Raw genomic sequence first — 23,947 nt, 5'->3', positions numbered from 1 at the left:
GACCTCATGATACTAGCTCGATCTTCCTACATGGCATAAAATATCAGGAGCTGGGTAGTTTCTTCTTGTTATAAATGTGGGCATTTAAAGATCACTATAGGGGCACCTGGGTGGCTCAGTGGGTTAAGCATCTGCTTTCAGCTCTGATCATGATCCCAGGGTCCTGTGTTTGGGCCCTACATCCAGCTCCCTACTCAGCAGGAAGCCTGCTGCTCCCTCTGTTTTTGCTCTCTCACAAATAAATAAGATATTAAAAAAATAAAGTTCACCATAATCCCAACCATTCCCCATTGCTTTATACCAGCTTTAGGTATTTACGTTTTTGTGAGTGTAGCCCTTGACTTATGGTATTTTGATTTTTATTTCCTCTTTGCCATTGGCTCCAAAGAACCAAGCCTGAGAGGTAATAGAAGGGGTCAAGATAAGGGAGTGAAGATAAAGTCACTAAACACACACTCACGTACACTTATACACACACAGACTCTCTCTTTCTCTCTCTCAAAAACAACAATAAAACAAAAACAGAATTGGCAAGAATGGAGCTACACAAAAGAAGCTGGACCCAAACCTGTCACTAAGGCAAGTTTGTGTGCTTACCCTTTCCACAGAATCGTCCACTGACATCAAAGTCTGAAGCCTTTTGCGATGTAGAACGTTTGTAAATTCCATGTGGATGGGCAGCATGGGTCCCGTGTACTGCATAATCCAGTGCTTGTCCATATTTGGTGCATAGTTATAACTAGGGGTTCTGAAAATATCCAGAAAGGATTCTTACTATATATATTTTTAGTCATTTAGAGAAATATCTCAAGTTGAAGGCTGTGAAATAATCATTTAGGAAAGGCAATTTAGACATTGCCATTTTTTTCTCCCACGTATCTTCTATGTTTATAAGAAGAGCTAAAATCTTCACTACCTCAAACATCACACATCCCCTAAAGGCATATGGATTCACATTTATAAAAAACCAAGACAGGCAGCTAAAAAGGTAATTAGTACAAGTTCATTTGGACTCATTGAATAAAATGTGTAAAAACACATCAAGATGATCATGGTATTGTAACATCTACAGATAAAATAAGGTAATACAGAAGAGAATGTTTTCATGGTGATGTTAACTCATAAAATTTTATAGCTAATTAGGCTATTAGATATATAGTCACAAATATGTGGAATAATGATGAATCATAATTTCAACATATTTTTTCTCTTGCTTTTACTGGCTCTTTTATTGATTACTTTATTATTTTTATATCTAGTATGAATTTTTCTCATTCCTAACTTTGTGTATAGATACCGTTAATTTAATTGCATATGCTAGAATTATAACCAAGTCTACTTCTACAATATACATGCTTACCAATAAAGCTATTCTTTTTATAGACAGTTCAATACAAGTGCAGAGCACAAATTTTGTTAACTACAGGGAGGTAGTTTCAAGTCTATATCTAATTTATTGCAAAAAACCAAGGGGTGTCCTATACATTCCATTGGAGAACCCACAAAATATATCACCTTCTTTTTGATATCTAACCCATATCCCTTGACCGTTAGATGTAGTCACTTCATATTCCCAAAGTTCATAACTATTCTGTTGTTTTGTACACATTAATTCATTCAATTATCTCTGCTGTTCTTGGAACTTGGTTTATCATTCCCATTTTACAGTTGAGAAAACTGAGGCTTAGCAAAGTTAAATCCTCAGATGAACAAAGTTACCAGGTGGTAGATCCAGGACTCAATTCCAAAGTCCATTAGGACCATTCTAACAAAATGAAAGAAAAGTGAAATACGGGGTGCTTCCTACGTCTGACTGCTTTTCATATGACCCACAACTTTACAAGTAACTGGTCTCACAGAATAAGCAACAATCCATGTTGGTTGAGAAATCTGATAGCCAATGTCTGTTCTGGGGAAGATCCTATCAGTGAAAAATCATGGACAACGACAAATGTAGGGACACTGCCCCATCATTATATTATAAAGCTAGGGAAACAGGGGCTCCTGGGTGGCTCAGTCAGTTAAGCATTCGACTCTTGATTTCGGCTTAGGTCATGATCTCAGTGTCTTGAGACCAAGCCCTGTGTCAGGCTTCATTCTCAGCATGGAGTTTGCTTGGGATTCTTTCCCCCCTCCTTCTCTCTCCCCCACTCTGCTCCTCCCCCTTCTTGCTGTCTTTCTTTTTTTTTTTTTTTCTTTTCTTGCTGTCTTTCTAAAGTAAAATTAAATAAATAAAATATTTAAAAAACCCAAAAAACCAAAAAGTGCCCTAGAGAAATATTCACTGTGAGCCCAGTGAATTCAGGGGCGCTGATCATGTACTCCTCTAGTTTGTCATGGTACAAATTTCCCTTGGGGGTAAGCCTGGGGTTTCTGAGCTACATGACTGTATACTGGGTTATTTACATGCATGCTGAGCTGTATAAATGCTGCCCATTATCATACATTTTCTTCTGCCAGTGGATTTGCAGAACCTCTCTTTTGATAGTTGAAAATGCTGTTTTGGTACCATTCACCTTCTCGGCACAATAAGTCCCCCTGATGATCAGTGTGGATGCTGGTTAACTAGCAGAAGCACAACAGCACCAACACCAATATAACACTGAGCACAGAATATACTGTCCCTAAAATTATATAAATTGTGCTCAGTAGTGTAAGTCCACTCCCTGTAAAGGGGCAGATTTGCAGAGTAGGAAAAGCAAGTGTGGTTCACTTTACTCATCTGTATGTGGGGATAATAGCACTTTCTTAAAAACCTCTTTTGAGGAACAACAGATCTATCATCTACCTATCAACGTTTTGTTATCTCTTTCTGTACCACACTTAAAAATGCCTAGTAGAGCGGCACATGAATTTCCTACGGAAGCCAATAAACAAATACATTCTATAGAAGTGTCTGGGTCGAAAAATCCTGTTGCATTAAAATCCAACAAGCTCTTCTGGGATCACCTACCATTCTTTTTAAGGGAAACTTGCAACATGAGCTTCCTTCTGCTTAGCCAGTAAGTGACTCATGAGCCACTTGGTCCCATGTTTTTGGCCTGAAAGGGTTCCTCATATCTAAAAGTGAACACGGGCAGATCAGCCTCTCCCATGTCAGGAGTTCCTGGGGTAGGAAAGCATGTAAGCCCTGTTTCTCATTCTCCACGCAGCATGTCGTGGTACAAACAGGATTAGATCGAGGGGCTGAGGAGCATGAGACAGGGGCTTCTAAGCCTCCGAGGAGAGGGATTTTCACCCGTGGGGGGAGCTGGAGGTCAGAAAAATATAGCAAGTGGGTCATGAAAGGTCCCTATCCATTTACTGATACGTGCCCTGAAAAAGAATATGGCTATAACAGATTACACAGGGCTTCTTTCTAGTACCTAAACATCTTCCTCTCACTGCCTTGATGCTGGCTTGCCTTGATTTTAAAATAAATCGAGTTGACTTTTTTAAAGCCACAAAACCTCAACACAAATAAAAATTAACAATAGGGAACCGAAACGAAGGCTCACAGCGGGCAAATTACATCTTCTACTGGCTACCTTGATGTGCTTGGCATAGCTCCACCTCGCTTGGAGGACCGGGGAAGGTCGCAGCAAATTACAAGCCTCAAATTGGACTCCCGGATTTGCAGAATGACATATGTAATGACATATGTTAAATCTGGCTTCTATTAAAGAGGAGAGTTCAGGTCTGCTGTCAAAGCCACTGTCCCTCCCCACCCCCCAGCTTGCCTTTCCCCGCCCCCTCCCCCCTTAATTTTCCAAGTGGGAGCTGACCCCCAGCTCTGGGGATGAAATCCCAGGTGGGATCTCAGCAGGGGGCTGAGGAGGGGGGTACGAATTTGCCTTTTAAAGGAAGACAGACTGCCACTGCTTCCCACAGAACAGCAGCTGTTGGGGGGGGTGCCTGCAGGTGGAAGGTCGGGGGTCGCTGGAATTGACAATGTTGTTGAAAAGTGATCTTTTGCCAAGGACCTGTGGTTGCCTCCTGCTGGGGTCTGCCAAATTCCTGGAAGATGCAGCCTTCGGGTCCCCCCCCTCCCCATGATAATTAAGGCTTGCTTCCCTAAGAACTGAGTCACAATGATTCAAAGAGGAGCTGGAGCTGGCAGCTGAACGACAGCCACAGAAAGAAGCAGGTAGCTGTTTTAGGGAAAAGTGGAAAATCACATGTCCAACTGTTCCAGAATGCGTGGGGATCACACCTGCAATCTCATCCCAGCCCTGTTACTAGTGTGTGATCTTGGGTAACTTTTTTTTTTTTTTTTCTCTAAGCCTCTGTTTCTTCACCTGTATAATGGGAATAACAACTTCAAAGTTATGTGGGGGTTTAAAGAGATTTCAGTGACACCAGAGAACAAATCCTGGTATCACATCAGACCTATAATGGCAGGTAGCTGGCAGAGATCTTATCATGAGTAGCTCTTTGGACTGTCGTGGCAACCGTGAGGTGTAGGCAGGACATCTTATTCCTGTTTCACAAATTAGAAAGTAAAGTGTCCAGAGGCGGCTCAGAAAGTCTGTCCGGGGCCAGGGCGCTCTCCATCACGTCATAACGGCCAGGGCACTGCACCACAGTCCCCAAGAAGTGCCTCGAAATCCCAGTCATTAAAAGATCTGATACATACATTCCTTTCTCTCAAAAAAAGTAAGTCCGAAAATCCTTAGCCTTTGTCCTGGTTTAAAATATTAGCCTCTTTGGCTTCCCATTCAAGTGCCCCCCACCAGCTGCTTAGTGTCTACTTTTGCTGACAGTACAAGATAAAGTCTGACCCTCCAAGGCAAGCTGGTTGCATCAGCGAAAAGATAGATTACACTGGCTGTTTGCTTTAAAACTGAGAGGACAAATGAATAAATTGACGTTTTTGAGTATCAGTTGCTTTCTTGGGGAAAAAAAAAAAATCCATGTCCCGATCGGGTAAGACGTCTTGCTGTCTCTTCAGAGGAGGATTTACCCATAAACTATGTATTCCAGGCCTTACGTTCTCCACAAACATGCCTGGAGCCCTCAGTAGACTATGCTCTTATTTGAAATGTTAACTTTTTTCTTTTCTTTTCTTTTTTTTTTTGCATATTGCTTTTCTCCAGTTGTTACTTGTTTGGATTTATTGCTCAGCATTAGATCACAGATCCTTCAGACCACACGTTTGTGAGTTCAACCTTTGCCATCTGTGCCAATTCTCTTTAGGCTTTGATTTTCTCTCCTGTATTGCTTATTAGCGTAACAGGAATAAGAATTCTGAAAATCAATAATGCCACCTTTCTTTTTGATGGGTGGGTATTTGGGGAGAATAATTCTCAGTAGAAAAGAAATAGTTTTAAGAAATGCATGTGTTGTATATTAAATCCATATTCAGGGAATTGCAAGAAACTTAGCAGTTCATTTTTATTGCCGATGGCCTTTGCTGTCACCCAGAGAAAAGAAATACATTTTATATTTGATATTTATAATTTTATATTTTATAAAAGAAATACATTTATATATTTTATAGTGTTTTATATTTGACCAAGTGTTTTCTTCATTTGTTATTTAGTCTTGGACAACAAAAAAAACCTCTAACGATCTAACTCTTAAAGGGTACTGGTAGCAGGACCATCATTTTGTAAGAAATGAAATAGGGTTTCAATTCCCAGAATAAGCCTGTTATACAGATTTAAGACACACACACTCAAAGCATTAAATTGGAAATTCTATACTTAATCTCCCAAGCCACACCATCTCAGCTTTCACTCAAATTGAACTTATTTAATTGACTTTGTAGAGATATTCCCCACCTGAGTTCAAATGTCTTTAGGTAGGTAACATTTGAACGCACACAGAATAATATCAAATGATCTTGATTATAGATACCGCAGGAAACTAATTTTAAAAGTCTTCTAAAATGCTGCAAACTCCAACAGAATTGTGCAAACCCCCACACAGCAGCCACTTCTGATATTAATGGTAACTGTGAAGTATACTGAGCAAACCCCGGCCAGTGCAAAGATCACCTGAGGCCAAGAGAACGGAGTTTTGGCTCCAGCTTCCCTAATCTACTTATGCGACCTGGGCAAAGCCATTTGGGTCTTTTTATTTTTTTGAATAGAGTTTGGGCCTTCATTTTTTAATCTAAGAATTTATGGCATTAGGTGATCTGTAGGTGTCCTTTAATTCATAAAGCCGATTGCTTAAATATTTTTATGCTATTAAAAATGGCTTAATGTCACCGAGGTGGTGGGGTTAACATGCTTATTCATTTGCTAAACAAAAAAGTTTCAGGCAGGGGATGTCGCAGGAGCCATGCTCCCCAGGCACCAGAGCTAGAGATGTGAGGCTTGGCCCTGCCTTTAGGAAAGAGCTGTCTTGCAGGGCCTCATTCACATGATATCTTGTGTGACTGCTGCCTCCTGGAGGTGTGCAGTTTGATTTCAAGGGTCTGGGTAAACAGCCAGTGCCATGGGATACATAGTCAATGATGAAGAGAAAAACAAAGTGGGCACACAAAAGGAGCAATGAGTTTTGCCCAAATCAAAGAATTTTATGGGGAATTTAAAGCTCTCCCATCTCCAAAAGTCCTTTCTTTTGTGGATCTGTGGAAGAAATGAAATAAGAATGGGCAAATTCTCTTAAGGACAGACATTTCTTTCCAACTTGGGACAGCAAAGGCCTTTCAAAAACTTTGTTCTGAGGCTCACGCAGAGGTAGTTGTCCCTTTGACAGACTACGTCATCCCCAAACGGTGCTTTTAGAACCATTCTTGCAAGTTAGTGGACCTGGATTGTTCTGCCAAGATTTTAGATTTCACTTGAATCCGTGTTTGTGTGTTTGCACACATAATTGCACACATTTCCAGGGGTGGGGAGAAACAACTGACAAACTGGAACAACAGCAACAACAACAAATTTCAGTCGTTAGGTGCATGATTGTAGGAAGGTGGTAGGGGAGTCCCTCAGCTTCCCCCAGAATCAGCGGGTAGGTAAGTGGAAGCTCCTTTCCTGCCACTGCTGCACGTTACCACCTCACGGAGGCCAGGAGAGAAGAGCTACGTCAAAGTGAGAGTGGGGGAACAGCAGTGCTATGAGGGGACGGGGAGGTAATTTACTGAAAGCACAGTAGGGTCCTCGCCACCACCAAGAGCTTTAGGGGAAGGATCATTAAATGCCCTGTATGATGGAGGCTCCCTCAGACGTCACCGACGCCAGGCACAGCAGAGCTGCCTCTGATTCAACAGTGAGGCCACATCCGTCCTCATTCTTAGTGGGTTGGCAAAACCTCAAGCCTCTGTGTGTAAAGCCAACAGGCCAACATGGGTCCGGCTTCCTGGCTTGGTGGGGAGCGCAACGCGCCCTGGACACACGACGCACCCACTCCAGTCCCAGAGGGTCGGAGGTCCACAGCCCGAGCTTCCCGGGACTGAACCTTCCCAAAGGAACCTTCCAAAAGGACTTGCTTCTCTCACCCCTGTGGGCTTCTCGCCCTTTTCAGAGGACTTGCCAAAGATTTCTTTTTTTAATTTTTATTTATTTATTCATGAGAGACACACACAGAGAGAGAGAGAGAGAGAGAGAGAGAGAGAGAGAGAGGCAGAGACACAGCCAGAGGGAGAAGCAGGCCCCCTGCGGGGAGCCCATGTGGGACTCGATCCCGGAACCCCAGGATCATGACCTCAGCCGAGGGCAGACGCTCAATCACTGAACCACCCAGGCGTCCCTTGGCAAACATTTCTGCGAAGTACTTAGCTTCTTCCATCCCTTCGCTTGCATGTGGTGCTCGTGTTCTTGCTGAGGAAACCGGCCATGCCGGGGCTCCGGGCTCCCCCGTTAGCCGCCCGTCTTCATCTGTCTCCTTTGTCTACACCCTGAACTGTGACCCTGTGCAGTCACTCATGGGGACGAGAGCCACCCACCGCCTCTTGCCAGCCCCTTGCTCTGGCGAGCGGCAGTCAGGGAGGCCTGGACACCCCAAGGTGTGGAGCCCCAGGGGGCCTTCGAAGGCCTGTGGGTGACACAGCGGATCTCTCCATTCGGGGTGCACCAGAGCCCCACGCTTAGCAGCAGATAGAAGCTGAAGCACTGAACCCACAGTGTGGATTTTCATTTTCTATGGCTAAGGGTGGTCTCCCCACTGGCACTTGCTCGTAGTGCACATTTTGCACCTGGAAAAGACAGCATGGCCCACACTGCAGCTGTGGTTTTAGGACGGCCAGGTGTGAGAGGCTCATCACCGTGTGAGTCTTAGCTTGTCAAGAGATTTGCCACATCGCAATGGACATGTATCAACTTGTCACTTCTTCAGCTGCTTCCCCTCAACGTTTAGTTGAGCCAAGTAAAACTGTACTTTTTGTAGGTCAAGACAGATGGAATTGAGAAAGAGCTTTATGGGGTTCATCTTAACGGAAAGGATCAATAAGAATTCGCAGCTATGAAGTGGCTTCTGTGTCCCAGGTCTTATGTGGGGACTTGAGGTAGGCTTCCTCTCCTTTTTTTTTAGGCTTCCTCTACTAATTTTTGTTCATGACATCATATCAAAGCACGAGTATTATCCGCATGTAACAGATGAGACAGTGGAGGTTCCCAGAGGTTAAAAAAAGTTGCCCACAGGCTTAGTATTGAGGACGGATGAAAAAGGAACCCGCACTTGTTTGTCTCAAAGGCCTAAATGCACTTCACTCTGCCGTGTGTAGATTTTATTTTAGACACACAGGTGGTTCATGTGAACTAAAAGGGAATAACTGAAACGACTTGCATGTGAAAATGACCATGTTCCACCTTACATCACTACTCTACTAAATGACCTCCGGTGACTCTCTCCTATGGTTACACATTCATTTAAGTCTTCAAAATTCTGCTAGTTTCCCTTTCTAGCTTTATCCCTTACTGCCTTCCTTGCATGCCATTCTCTGAGGTCACATCTTAAATTGCCTCACTTAACGTGGTGACCACTTGTCCATGCTGCATTTTCATCCTGAAATCATCTACTCAATCTGTAGAATCAGCTGCAGAAATTTTACCCATTCTTTGAGGCCCGCTCTGAATGTCTGCTGGTCCATGACTTGTCCACGTTCCCCTAAGAAATGTGAGCACTTCTTCCTCCAAACTTCCATAGCCCCTTGAATGGCTGGCCTGGTACTTAATCACTTCTCTTCCTAGCGGTGATAAGGCGATTTGGACACTTGCCCATCCTCCCCCCTAGAGTAGGGGTTGAGGGGCAAACTCACTCCGTAAAGGATCAGAGACTAAATAACTGGAGTGGTGCAGGCCACCATGTACCTGCCACAACTGCTCTGCTGTTGAATTGTGAAAGCAGCCCAGATAACACACAAAAAAGTGAATATGGCTGTATTTCGATAAAGTCTCATTAACAAAAGCTGGTGGCAAGCTGGCTTTGGCTGCAGTGTCCCAGTCTCTCTGTCTTTGCTCATTGGTTCCCGATTGTTAGCAATCGTGTCTTCCTCATGCCTACATCCAGGCTGTACTGTGTGGCGCCACTTGTAAATATTTGTGGAATCAAACACAATTTTTATTTGCTGGAATCAAAAATGCTCTATTTTAGTTATCATTAAGGCCCCAAGAAGCCTGCAGATTCCTCTCGTCCTGCAGTTGCTGTCTGTGTATGCCACAGAAGCTGTCAGAACCTCTTGACCTGCAGCTGCTTTTTCTGTAGGCCCAGGACCTTGCCTGGGAGCTTCAAAGGCAGGCTGACTCCTAAGGAGCCATAAAACACCACATTTTGTCAATCCCTTCTCCTGGGGAAAACACCAGTCAAAGGTGGGAGCATCTGCCAACACAACAAAAGAACTTACACAGAGTGATTTCTGATTCAAAAGAGGAGAGAGGTGGGTCCCCAGGGCACAGAAGAAGACTGCAAAGACCTTTCTCTTTCACTGAACTGGCTGCTTGCTAACTCTGTAAGCGACCTGTAATGGAGAGCCACTTGCCACCCGTGGGCTTTGCTCACGGATTTAGGTGCATGGTTACATGGCCGTAGATCTTCAGAGGTTTGGATATCCATCCACCAGGGTTCTTTCCAAAACACAGTGGCTCACCCAGACCACGTTCCCCAGGTGCTGGGGCAGCCTGCTTTGTTGGCAATAGTTTATGTATTAAAACGCTTCCATTCTTCCATCCTACTTCGCATGCTCTGTAGAATATCTGTCCTGGCTCTATATTTACTGTTAGTTCCTATCACAGTCAGCTCTGACCTCTTTCCTTCTTTCGAAGTCACTTGATATGACAGAGATGATCTGAACACCACTGGCCCAAAGCCATCGGTTTATTAGTTATAAGATAAAACAAAATAAGAATATAAGGATACATAATGGTCAGCAACTACAGTGCCTTCGGCGCTTCTCTCTTTTCATAAATACATTTAATCTATTTTCTTTCTGTCTGGGACTGTGGCTGGGAAATCAGTGTGGATGAAAAGGGATGATACTTAAGCATAAACAGATCAAGAACCAATTTTGGAGGTTTAGTGATGAAGGAAACTTATCCATTCCCCGCTCCCTACCTGTCTGATGGCCGATGGTTCAGAGGACACAGAGCCAACTGCTCTGGAGGGGAAGACTGCGTGTTATGGCAACGGATGGGAAGGAAGCAAGTCGACAGAGTAAAAAACAAAATCATGTTCTTTGCTGCCAAAGCATCCGGGCTTTTCCACTCTTGGCTAGTGAGAGTTATCGGCGTAACAGGGCTCTCGGCTGTCTCGGGCCCCCACACCATCAGCCCCCTTCCCCTGGGCCTTCCCTCCCCTCCTCAGCAAGCCTCTCAAAAAGAAACATCAGGTTATTTTAAAGCTGTGACCTGAGAAGGCCTCTCGGGCAAGCCCATGCAAGCTGCTTTCTACAGCAATCCTAACTGCACATCTGCAGCAAAGCTGCCCAGTGCTCGCCTAGAGACCAACCCGTTTCTACAGCCAGACCAGGGAGCGCCACTCTGCTGCTAGGAGAAGCATACCGCTTGATTGTTATTTTTATGAGATCATGCTCAGGAATATTATTTAGGACAACTGAAGGGAACGCCTGATAAAAATTTCCCCCATTCACCCTATGCGCTTCTCTTCCTTTCCATTTAGCTACTTACAAATGTTGGAAATGTGGTTCCCAATCACACCATTAGACAAGTCCTTCATGCCAGGCCCCCCGGCCTGGGGTCTCATGGCAGGAGCTGGTGTTCCTGCCTCTGGAGAAGCGGCGTGGAAGGAAGTGGGGGGAGTGGGGAGGAGGGAGGCGAGGAGCAAAGGAAAGGCCTGAGTTCAGCAGGTCCCAGAACTGACGTTATTACTCACATGTGTTGGGAGGCATTGGGGTACAGTTTTGAAAACTGTGGGGCCGAGTCCTCGGGGCCGTGGGGCGCAGCGTGGCTGATCACCATCATAATGGGCCTATGGGGATACATTCTCTTAGACATTTTGAAGTAATTAATGCTCTCGTTAGTGATTAAGTCTGTGAAGTAGTCCTGAAACATACATTTGACACAAAACAAAAATTACAAAAGGTGACATTCATCAGATCACATTTGAATACTGCTTTCTTCAGAAGCATCTCACTGAATGAAGAGATAAGGTCTAAAGCAGGAGGGAAAATGATACTTCCCAAAGCAGCAAAACATCTTCCATAATAGACAAAATCAGCTGCCAGTTACGTTCTAGGGTTGCTAGCTTGGTAACATGCAAAGATTTCATTTTAAGTACGGCACAACTTAGCAATTAGGAAAGAAAAAAAAAAAAGTTCAGTCCTGTTTGCCCAAGATAATGATCAGATCTGGCAACCCAAATGCTAGAGCGCATGAAACACCGGATACATATTTCATTCTCAGGTTTCATTGATGTAATTCGTTGACAAAAAATTTAATTACTTTCCAGGGCAGGAAACACCCACGCCCACTACAAATTCACAGTTGCAGAACACACACACACACACACACACACACACACACACACACACACACACAAACAAAAGAAAAGGCCTTATCCACGAGATTTAAAGAAAAGGTCTTTTCTTTAAATTAAAAATTCACCTGTGGGAATTGCGCAATAATGGCTAATGAGAGCCGTAGCCAAAATCTGGGTGCACAGGGAAAAGCCACAATATTTTATCAATTAATTTACTTGAAACACTAAATATGGGGAGCATTTGATTTCCTGCAGATTATACTGTTAATTGCACAACTAAAATGATACAGCTGCTGGGATTTGAGCCTGACTTGTTAATAAAATGACTTAAGCTGCAGTCCAAGGGACTGATGCAACTCTGTAAGGGGGAAGGAAGAAATGGAATGAAAAGGAACGATGAAAACTTAAATTAAACCACCTGCTTCCCCTAAGTGGGTATCGTTGGCCTGGAGCTCCCTGACGAACTTTATTCAGAAAGTGCCCAGGCCTCGTTCACAATGTCAGAGGCTTCCAGGCATGACTAATCACATGTAGACTCAAGGACCAGAACAGCTGCAAAAGCAGTGCCCAAGGGAGGAAATCTGTGTCACATGTCATTGTTAGGACAAGTCCACAGGCTATCACCTTCTTCCATGGAGTGTCTGTTTCATTCCTTTTCTCACTCAAAAAAAAAGCCATATATTCTTTTTGGACACAGTTGTCTTTGACACTTAATCAGCTGTGATAATGGGCAAGTTACGCTAATTTTAGTCTTTGGAGGGAATCTTGATTACTTTGCTCTCCTTAGGACAACAGGGAAAGAAAGGTTAATAGCTTGAACAAGGAGCATGAAAGCATCCCCACAGATAAAAAAATGATAGCGGTGACAATTAGCGCACTTTGTAGGACATTGCTCAAATCTGCCTCCAAGGTCCCCGCCAGCTCTCCACTTTGATGAGTCTGGGATCCTATTAGCAATGTTTGTGAATTCATTTGCATTCATTGTTTTCGGAAGGGGACTAAAGAGTAAGACTTAGACCTTAGCTCGCACCAAGTTCCTTGAACTCAAATCGGGCCAAGCATAAAGGCAGCACGGTGCCAAAATTAAATCAAGTTCCCTCTCTCGGATTTCTACCAGTGGCTCTTTCGTAGTGATCTATGCTAGAGAGAGCAGATTGTCAGCTTCTTTTAGATAAGTGAGGAAGAGATGGGCATGGCTAGAAGAGAAGAGGATATTTTAGGCTAATTAGCAGGCTAAATTTGACGATATTTTCCCCCTTCACTCTTGTCATCGGAATATTGTTTTATTTTAAGTTGGCAATCACAAAACCTTTGTGAATTTTAAAAAGTCTAATCTGGGATGCATTTGTTAGAGAACCGAGGGACGTGTCGATTTCAGTTTCTATGAATTGACTTGGAAATCCTAGGATTGATGGCCTCAGAGACTTTTGTGGACTGACTGCCGAGAGGCAGGTGGCCTTGTCACATATCAACGCTTGGCCAGACAGAAGTAAAAGCAAAGAATGTAGTTTCCTGACCCTCGATTATTGCGCTTGTCTGCTCTTACTCTTACATCTAAACCTGAAGTCACAGATGAAATACACTTTTACCACAGTGAAAAGCAAAATGGTACAAGATGAACATTTGATTAGGTGGACAAATCCTCTAGAGAGCAGAAAAATAAAAAAAAAAAAAGAAATCACAAGACAGAGTGGAGGCATCTATGATTTTCTTGATGATGCTTCATCAAAGGCTGATTGCCTTTCATCCTAATGAGGGAAAAAAGAATCACTATTCAAAGTCAGTGTTCCTTGAAAGTCCTTTTCTTGCCTGGAGTTTAAAATTACCTTAAAATTTCTCATTCTAACATTGTGAGAACATAGAAAGCCAATCTCGTGGATAAGTTAACTCACTGAAAATGGCTTTTCCCCATTATGCACAAAGTAAATTGATGCAGTATAAAAGTGCCTGAAAATTACCTTTGCATAATCAAATCCATGCTTTTCTTTGATGCCATTGCGACAAACAGTGTAATTATAGAAACGAGAATTCTTGATTAATCCAAGCCATTCTCGCCACCCAGGAGGGATGTAGCTGCCATTATATTCATTGAGGTATTTTCCAAAAAAGGCTGCAAAGGGAAAAAAAAGGCTTATTTTCTCATATGAAATGATTAATCACAAATAAGTGCATAAATGCATAAGTATGAAATTAGGACCCGAGAAAGGGGCAGTAAAACAAAAGTAAAACTAGGTAACAGTAGAAGCCAAAATAATAGTGTAATACTCTGATTCTTTGACAAAGTGACACATACACATTTTCCTTTTGAATAAATAAACGTAGCACCCAAGTACATGGATTATACTGCAATAAAATCACCATAACAATCATGATAATCTGGATGCATCTATTTCTCGTGGTTCTGCTGGGATAAAAGCAGAATGTACCCTTTTGTTAAGTTGATGTAACAGAGAATTAGCCAGTGGAAATCTGGAATGCTATCTTTGGCAAATACTGGAGGCCTGAAAGTTGTCTTTGTGAGAAAGTAAGTTTCCTAACTTACTACTTGAGGGTTGTAAATGAATCATAACAACACTATGGTAAAACCTGTCTTTGTTTTTGCATCTCCAGAGCACAAATTCTCCAAATCAAGGAACCATGGCAGACTCTATTTCTATGGCACATGGTAAGAGTTTTAGGTCACATGCATGTTACGGCATCGGTGTTTACGTTATGTGCATTTTGTGAATGTGCACGTCTATTAATGGTGAGAAAAAAATCTGGGTAACAGAGAATTACTACCTAGGTGACTAATGTTCATAGTTTTATAGCAAAACAGAATTACACAGGACTCAAACACTCCATTGCTCATTGACGAAGCTCCTGGAGGGACTTCACATCTGTAACTTTGGCATGTCCCATCCAAGGAAGGCCATGTGCAAAGGGCTTACCGATCCTTTCAGAGGGACCCAAGGAAGGCCATGTGCAGAGGGCTTCCTGATCCTTTCAGAGGGAAATTTTGGATTTGGTCCTCAACCATAGATGATGATAGGAGAGGGGCGAAGGAGAGAGTAGGGCGGTTGGGGTTTTGCAAATGGAATGAGTTAGCTCTTGAGATCAAATACTTGCTGACTATAAGAAGGGTAACCAAAAACGTATTGTTGGCACACTTTTGAGAAAGAGAGTACTATTTCTTTTCTTTCTTTTTTTTCTTTTATATTACTTACTTTAACCACACTACGTATACCATGTTATCACCATGCGATGCAAATTTAGGTTAGACAAGAGAGCATCACAAGTGCAATAAAGCATTCTGGAGTATACCAAAGTTTGTGTATAAGGTCTGATCAAATCACCTTGCTGATAAGTCATTAATCATTTCATTTATCGGTAATGTGTCAACTTTTATGATTCTTACAGAGAAAATAAACCAACTGCATACATTTAAGAAGTGTTTTTTTTTTTAAGATTTATTTTTATTTATTTATGGTAGACACAGAGAGAGAGAGAGAGAGAGAGAGAGAGAGAGAGAGGCAGAGACACAGGCAGAGGGAGAAGCAGGCTCCATGCCGGGAGCCCGATGTGGGACTCGATCCCGGGACTCCAGGAACGCGCCCTGGGCCAAAGGCAGGCGCGAAACCGCTGAGCCACCCAGGGATCCCCAAGAAGTTTTTTTTTTTTTTTAAGATTTTATTTATTTATTCATGATAGTGACACAGAGAGAGAGAGAGAGAGAGAGAGAGGCAGAGACATAGGCAGAGGGAGAACTAGGCTCCATGCAGGAAGCCCGATGTGGGATTTGATCCCAGGTCTTCAGGATCGTGCCCTGGGCTAAAGGCAGGCACTAAACCACTGCGCCACCCAGGGATCCCCAAGAAGTGATTTTTTATTTACCTTTGCATTAGTACTTACAATCCCCACCTCTATTTCAGGATGACATTAAAAAATTATTCTAATACCACAGCAGCAAAACTGTAACTCTGCAATTACAGAAAGGTCAAACTGGGATCCAGGGTTGTTAATCTCACGTTTACATGCACGATTCTGAAATAAATACTATTTCTAAGCCGCTGTTATCAGTTTTTTAGGTTTGGTTTAAACACACACACAAATTTTCCTTTGTGGGGAAAGCCCGGCATTCCTATTATATTCCATGCACTGTTCCGAAGGGGTTGAGAGCCAATCAGCCCTAAAAACTGAAGTATTCAATCAGTCTGCAAGACAAGGAGAGTACTATTTCTAATAGTTGCAATTTCGCCAGGAAGGCAAGTATAAACAAGCACTACTCTGGGTAACCCAGATGTCTGGTCGCCCTGTTAGCCATATACATAGGCTTTCCCTTAAGTAAGAAGATGTAGAGACATTTTTATATGTGTAAATATAGGTGTATGTGTTGCATATACACACACACTTATGCCTATACATAAATGCATATGTAATACACACCTACACACAAGTTTTAATTTTTCTGATTTTTGTTTTCTAAAGACTTTATTTGCCCCAAGGGTGAGGGGCAGCGGGAGAGGGAGGAGCAGGCTGCCCACCGGGCAGGGCGCCCGATGTGGGGCTCGAGCCCAGGACCCTGGGATCATGACCTGAGCCAAAGGCAAACGCTTAACTGACTGAGCCACCCAGGCACCCCTAATTTTTCTGATCTTTAAAAGGCCGCCATCTTTCGTTTTAGGGGGAAACGAGGGTTGGCAGATGCCTTCCATGTCAAAGCCACTTTGCAGCTTCATCAAGCAGGTTTTACAGGTGCCTCCACTTACACACATAAAGAAAGATAGTTCCTGGATGCCTCGCCTGGGAAGACAAAAACAGGCCCCAGATTCAGGCACTTTATCGGTATCACTCTTGAATCACTCTTGAATCAAGTGCATTTCTGAATCTCACACTTGCCCGCAGTACATCATTTCTGTGTCCTTGTGGGCTAGCTGGCTCGTCCTTACTATACAGCTACCTGTAGGATACCTCCATCTGAATGTTTCCTCGCTTTTAATACAATTGCCCAGAACAGAATTAATCCTTTTCCCTTCTGAGTTTACTTCTCTCCTCAGATACTCTTTTATTCTCTGTAAGAATCGTCTTCCTGGTTGACCAGGCTTGGCACCCCGGAACCTTCCCCGATTCACCTGCTCCTTTGGTTCCCTTGCTAAGCCGTCACCACCACCTGAAGGTTCTATGTGGATCACAGCTCTCAAACCTGCCCCTCTTTCTCCGCTTACTTGACGCCCCTCAGGAATGCTCGCAGTCTCCTGCCAGCTCTCCTAGCCAGGCCTCAGGGGTCTTTCCATTCTGAGCGCCACCTTCCTGAAGACTGGCTCTGGTCACATCACTCTGTTGTCACAACTGTGGATGGACCTCCCCACCCCCCAAGTTTCACTTGACAGAATCAAGTTTCATTTGATAGCATGCCATGCAAGGCCACCCTTGGATCTGGACAAAATGCCTCTCCTTCCAGCCCAAGCCTGCATTTCTGTTATTTGACCCTCTCTCCAGAGAATGTGTCTTCTCCATTTGCCCTGGTTTTCACCTCTCCTGCCTTTGCCTGTGCCAGTCCTCTCATCTCCCTGCTGTGTATCAGGCTAGACCAGGTGCCATTTCAGTTCCAGGCTTTGCCCAAGTGCAAAGTGATTTGTCTCTGTGACTCGAATGCTGTCTTCGCTCTACAGTCATGTTCGTATGTAAGGTAATTCCTCTTAGACTGTAAGGCTTTGAGGGCCAACATTGCCTTGGCCTCATCTTTGTACTCCCCCCGTTTCCCATCCCTGCACATAGCATAGGGGGCTTCATAATTTTTGTTTCTTGCACTGGGGTTCATGGACCTCCATGTATTCTGGGGATCCTACATAAGTTCTAGACTTATGTTTTCACTTGAATTATAAGTGCCTGAAGGTGATATTTCTGATTAGATTTATTTTCTTCCAAAAGTTAACTCAAGTTTGAGAAATGTCTATTTGTTGGATGGATGTTTATATGTTGAGTCTGCAAATGAGTGAATCAATCAAGCGGTCAATTGGCCAAACGCCAATTGCAGATTGACGAGTGTGGGACAAAGTGTCAAAGGATCTCACGTCAGATATGACTCAGGATTTCCCTCTGAGCTATGTGCAGTAGGAATTCTAATGAGGGATTCTTATCTTTAGAGACCAACCACCTTTTCACCTAGAACCACAAGATGATTTTCCTTTCTGACGAAAGGCAATGTGACTTGGAGTCAGAGGCAGAGGACCAGGGTCACACCCCGCCAAAATTACTTCAGCAGGGGACTATTTCCAGGAACTTTTCATTTAATAATCTCGGGCCCAGCTCTTTTCTCTGGCCTGCTCCTCATCCCCAGTGGTTTTCCCCACTTTTCTCTCCCTTTCGTCTTAAAAGAAGTCGAAGAGTGCTGCGGTTTGGAATATGAACCTGGGAGCTGGCCTGCCTGGGTTTAAATCCTGGCTGTGCTATTTGCTAGATATCCGTCCACAAGCAAGTTACGTGGCCTCTCTTTACCTCTAGTTCTCCATCTACAAAACCATGAGGATGGTAATAACAGTGGTAGGATTGTTGTGAGAATCCGATGAAATTAAAACATAAGTGAGACACTTCAAACAGTGCCTGGCACATAACAAGGGTTTATTAAATGCCGCTGCTGCTCGTATTATTAGTAGCAACACCACTACCTTTTTTCTCCCAACTCTGTGTTCTGATTTTAAGTACTTTACCATTCGGCGGTATGAGGAAATCTTGTTTGACTTCTGCACTTGTGCATTTGAAAACATTTCTTGAGAGGTTACATATTTTTCCTCCCCAATCAGACTTACTTCGTGGCAACAGGTTCCCTTTGGGCTTACATTTTCCTGCTTAATTAGTTTTTTCGATTTTTCCTGCTATGTTCAGTTTTGTTCTCTGTTTTTTCCTCTGGGGGCAGCCGTGTTGGGTCATTCCTGCCCTTCCCTCATTGTTTGACTTGTTTGGTTATTTAGCGCTGCTTTCTACCCATTGCCATGGCTATTGCCCCTCCCTTAATCCTCCCCTTATAAACTATCCCTTCAAGTCTCTTAATAGTCCTTGGTACTTGTCAGAACTCCCTCCAGGTTTTTGGTGTCTTTGTGCTAATGGAGTGTAAAATATGTACTCAGTATTCCAGATGTGCCCTCACCCATCACACTTGTTCCAAGAGAGACCAGGACCTCATGCGTCACCACGCGGCACCCCCGGTGCTGTTGGCTTCAAGTTACTCTGGCCTTTCTTGTTGCCTCGTAACATTGAGACTCATTTGTAATCACCCCTGGCCTCTTTCAACATTATGCTTCCTGGCAGCGCTCTGCAATTGATTATCTGGGCTTCTAATTATTTTCCTCCAGATGTATTAAATCTCTTTCTCCTTCCCTAAGGTGAATTTTAGTTTCTTGCCCATAATGCCATTAGATTATATGCAGTACGAAGTTTTTCTTATCCTTTGGCATTGGCAATTCAGTCAACTTGCAACAATGGGAATATACTGCTAATAGACCATCTACCTGTCCTTCTGTATCACTCTCCTCTCTGAGACATCATTAAACACTTCCCTTCATGGCTATTTAAGAAGCTGGTGGGAGGGGGTGGTGGTCTGGTGACAGGGAGAAAGATCAGAAAGACCTGATTATAATTACTGTTGACTTTAGCCCATGCTACTTCTGTCCAAGACTATCTCTTACATAATGCTTTAAAAATTTCCCTGCAACTCTTTGAAGCAAAGGCCTTTAAGGCAGCCATGGGAACTATACAAAAGATTTCTGAATGTGGAGAAGTCTTATTTAATGTAACAAATGATGCACTAATTGAGCTTTTACTCCTTGTCATTGATATGGGAGTTAGTACCAGGATTTTACTGGTAGTAACTAACAAACTAACAATATATATACATTTTGAACCAGGTTAAAATTATAATTCCCCAACTAGATTATAAATCTAATTAAGACAGGGATCTTACTTTATATCTCTTCATATCCTAGCATTTAGTGTAATTCTAAACACATGTAGTTCAATAAATGTATGTATGCTATACATCATGTTACTATCAAAAATCTGTAATACCATAACTCATTAAAATAAGAATATGAGTGTGTCTTACTTTAAGAGAACTCTACATTAAAAAAAAAAAAAAACCCAAGTTGGATGATAAAGTGTATTTGCTGTAAGTGACATAAATAAATTTTGTAAAATGAAAAGACGTCAAATCAGAAAGTCAATTTCTTTGTGTACATTATTTTGTTATAAAAGAATTCTCTACAAAAGAATTTACTGCAACTCTGCATTAAATATTGCCCCCTCCACCCAAGTTATATGAAGTAAAATGAGTATGACTAAAATTTAATTCATTCATATCATGTGTTCTGATTATAATTTGAACACCACAATCTTTAAATGAATCAATATGAAAATTACAGGGATTATAATAAAATTACAGTATAATTTTGGACAGGAAAGAAAACCTAGGAATCATTCTGGTTTAATCTCTCCATTAGATATACAAGTTGGAAAACTAGCTTATGCAAGTTCTCCAGACAAATTAAAGGCAGAGATGGAACGTGGCTCTAGCTCTCCTCAGTCTTGATTCAGGGTTTTTTTTTTTTTCTGACATTTGATGTTATCTCTCAAACATTGATTGTTACTTTTACCTTAAAACTTATGCCAGGCTTAACATTCAAGTCTATATTCTCACAAGAAATTTACACTAGTTTTTTTTTTTTTTTTTTAGCAGATAGGCAGGATATTCATTTTTATGATAGATAATCCAATATCATTCCCACTTCACTTGTCAGAACATAAAATGCAATAGACATGTTGCTGTATTTTCCCCTTTTGAACATTTAAGCTGTTGGAGAGTCATATTTTCCATGAGTAAAGTTTGAAAAAATTCAGGCTATAGCCAGTCCAAAAATATGCTTCATTTCTGAAAAAGAAAAATCATGTCATACAAATGGTAAATATAATATTGGATCAATTCGAATTCATTGAAATCCATGTATTCTGGATGCCTCCCAAAATCAGCCTCTTAGTAATTTGTCTTCTTGGAGTTTTTCTTCATAAAACTGATTACTGCCTTGTGCTTTTTCCCTAGATGAATATTTACGTATGATACACATTTCAGTTTCTTGCATTATTTTTCTTAGATTCTCAGCTAAACGTTCGAAATAATGTATTCATTATTAGAAACACAATAAAATCTTTATATATTGGCTTTTCCCCCTCTCATTTAATGGCTTATAAATAATTATGTTGGTTTAATACTTATTCACTAATTATTTTAACTTCCTAAAATGCCCATCATCCTGATGTGTTTATTTGTGTATTTTCAAATGGGCCTCTGTCCCAGGTTAGATCAATAAACTATTGTCACAAAGGCCTCTTTGCTTCCTAATTGCCTGAGACACTTCAGTATTTTCCCATCAAAGATAAATGTAAATTATATAGATCTCTATCACTGCCATTTTAGTCTTCCAGTTTGTACTTTTGTCTGATTCACTAATGGGCACCTCGAAATTTATTTTCTTCTGTGCTTATCATCCTTTTTCTAACTATTTGGAAAAGTACCTGTTTCCTTTAAAGAATTTCATTTTCTCCATAAGATGACTCACTATAAATTCAATTATTATTTAGTGTCTAGACCCCTGCACAGGAGGTTGGCCTTGGAATCAGACTTAGTTTCCAGGAGCAAGTCATCTATCCTTGGGAAGACAACAGTCTGAAGCAGGTGACCAGTCCGCACAAAAAGCCTGACAGTTGTCATTGGGGCAGTCTTATGGTGTACACTGTCATTCTCGACCTAACCCATGCAGTTAGAGTAGCGCACTGAAAAGAGCCTTGAAGAGCAGGGTCCTGATAGCTGCTCTTCCCATGAGCACATCAGATGTGTCACTTTAATCTTATAGATGTAAATTTGCTCACCATAAAATAAGGGAATTGAACTAAATTATCTCTGTTTCATCCAAGCTCTTATAATCCATTGTGGGGTAGATATATACAATTGCATGGTATGATCGAAACAAGTACCAGAAATACACAATATTTCTTAGAAGCAACTGATCTATTTCTATCTTGGTGACCCAGTAAACTTCGGAATGGATGGTGTTTCAATTTTTGCTTTTGCCACCTGGAAAATGGCACTCTTTCTCCACAATTCCATGGCACATTGTGTATACTAAGCTTTGCCTTGCCTTTTACTGATACAACTCTTCATTTCTGTTTGCCAAGGCCCATACGGTTTTGTATCCTGTTATGTTTTACGTGTCTCTGAAGGCATTTTTGGAATGAGGCATGATAGAAGCATACATAAAAAGGTAAGATGATGAAAAAAAAGGCTCTGGAGTCAGACATGCTGGATCCATCCTATCACTGGTTAGCCTGTTACCTAGGACAACTCTCTTGAGTCTCTGTTTCATCTTTAGTAACACAGGCAAATCCTTTCTTTTGAAGTTTCTGGAAAAATTAAGTGAGACAATTTAGCTAAAGTGTCGCTGCACGGTAGGTAAGCAACAAATACTAATTTCCTTCTTTTCCTCTTTTCTTTTTTCTACCTAACTTTATTGAGGTATAACTGACAATCAAAAAATTGTAATATATTTGGGGCACCTGGGTGGCTCAGTCTCTTAAGTAACCGACTCTTAGTTTCAGCTCAGGTCGTGAGCTCAGGGTAGTGGGATCAAACCCGGAGTCAAGCTCTGCGTTCAGTGTGGAGTCTGCTTATCCTTCTCTCTCCCCCTGTTTGCATGTGCTCTCTCTCTCTCTCTCTCTCAAATAAATAAATAAAATCTTAGGAAAATTGCAATGTATTTAAGATATACAATCTGATGGCTCGAAATACATAAACATTGTGAAATATTCATCACTGCCAAACCAACCAATATATCCATCACCTCACACCTCTACTATTTTCCTTTTTTTTTTTCCTTTTGTAGTGACTCCACCAAAAATCTATCCTTTCAGCGAATTTCAAGTGCACAATACAATACTGTCAACTAGGGTCACATTGCTGTATACAATTTCTTCAGAACTCACTCATTCATCTTCTCACTTTTTCTTGATTTGCCCTGAATCAAATGAGCAAAACTCAGTTGACCACTCTAAGTCCTGGCAGGTTCTCTGTGTCATCCTGCATCTCTATTTCTTAAGACAGACATCGTCCATATCACTCTGGAGATGGTGAGAGTCCTGACCCTTCAAGCCCTATATCTGCTACTAGGTTTTAAATTACAGGGAGCCAGGGAGTTGAAAGGCATTGATTTCACATGATGCTTCTCATGAACAAAACACAATTTGGTGGTTAAAATCAGGAACTAGGGCAGCCCAGGTGGCTCAGCGGTTTAGTGACGCCTGCAGCCCAGGGCCTGATCCTGGAGACCCGGGATCGAGTCCTGCGTCGGGCTCCCTGCATGGAGCCTGCTTTTCCCTCTGCCTATGTCTCTGCCTCTGCCTCTCTCTCTGTCTTTCATCAATCAATAAATAAAATCTTAAAAAAAAAAAAATCAGGAACTAAGCATTAGGAGAACATTTCTGATTTTGCTTCTGAGTTGGTCACACAATATTTGAAATCCCCACCTTAGTTATAAAACAGAGCCAAGTACATTTGCTGTCTCTGAACTCTACAGGGATATTTGATGGATTCGCAAAGTGCCTTAGAGCTTGCAGATGAAAGGTACCATAAATTTAAATCACTTATGTGAGAAAACACACTTAGGATAAGGCACTTCGAGTAACCTAGTTTCTTTCCAAAGCATAAGCAAACACCCTTGAGAGTCATGGGAGGAGCTTCCTCTCTGAATGGAGATCTTGAGATGTTTGTGAATGACCATGCTATCATAGTCAAAATCAATATTTTTATCCATGAATAACAAGTATTAAATGCCCACAGAATGTTCTGCAAAGAAGCAAATGGCTTCATATTTTCCAAGTCCAGTGGGAAAGATTAATTTCATTTTTTAAAGGTATTTAAGAGAATATATTTGTCTGAAACTCTTTACTTTTCCATCTTCAGAATAGAAAATTTGTAGACTTGAAAATCATTTCCAACGAGTTTTAATGATGATATCTTTAATGCTTATAAGTTTAGGTAGCTCTGAAAAAAACTATATGCTTTGCA

At 41.9% G+C, this 23,947-nt stretch overlaps 1 protein-coding gene across 16 annotated transcripts in view; it reads right to left on the bottom strand.

Moving 5' to 3' along the window:
* SULF1 (sulfatase 1) overlaps window positions 1-23,947 on the bottom strand; it is a 175,553-nt gene that overhangs the window by 43,632 nt on the left and 107,974 nt on the right. For 15 of the 16 annotated variants that reach the window (XM_049103768.1, XM_049103766.1, XM_025477927.3 and 12 more), the window contains 3 exons: window positions 13,818-13,969; window positions 11,254-11,423; window positions 598-748 (listed from right to left, as the gene is read on the bottom strand). In XM_049103768.1, the coding sequence (XP_048959725.1) occupies window positions 598-748; window positions 11,254-11,423; window positions 13,818-13,969 (473 nt within the window). The remainder of the gene's footprint in view (window positions 1-597; window positions 749-11,253; window positions 11,424-13,817; window positions 13,970-23,947) is intronic. The other variant, XM_035708229.2, reaches the window with a different exon arrangement.

Source organism: Canis lupus, chromosome 29, assembly GCF_003254725.2.
Source record: "Canis lupus dingo isolate Sandy chromosome 29, ASM325472v2, whole genome shotgun sequence".
Lineage (NCBI taxonomy): Eukaryota > Metazoa > Chordata > Mammalia > Carnivora > Canidae > Canis > Canis lupus.
The sequence above is the reverse complement of the archived record's forward strand: the minus strand, read 5'-3'. Positions and strand labels throughout refer to the sequence as shown.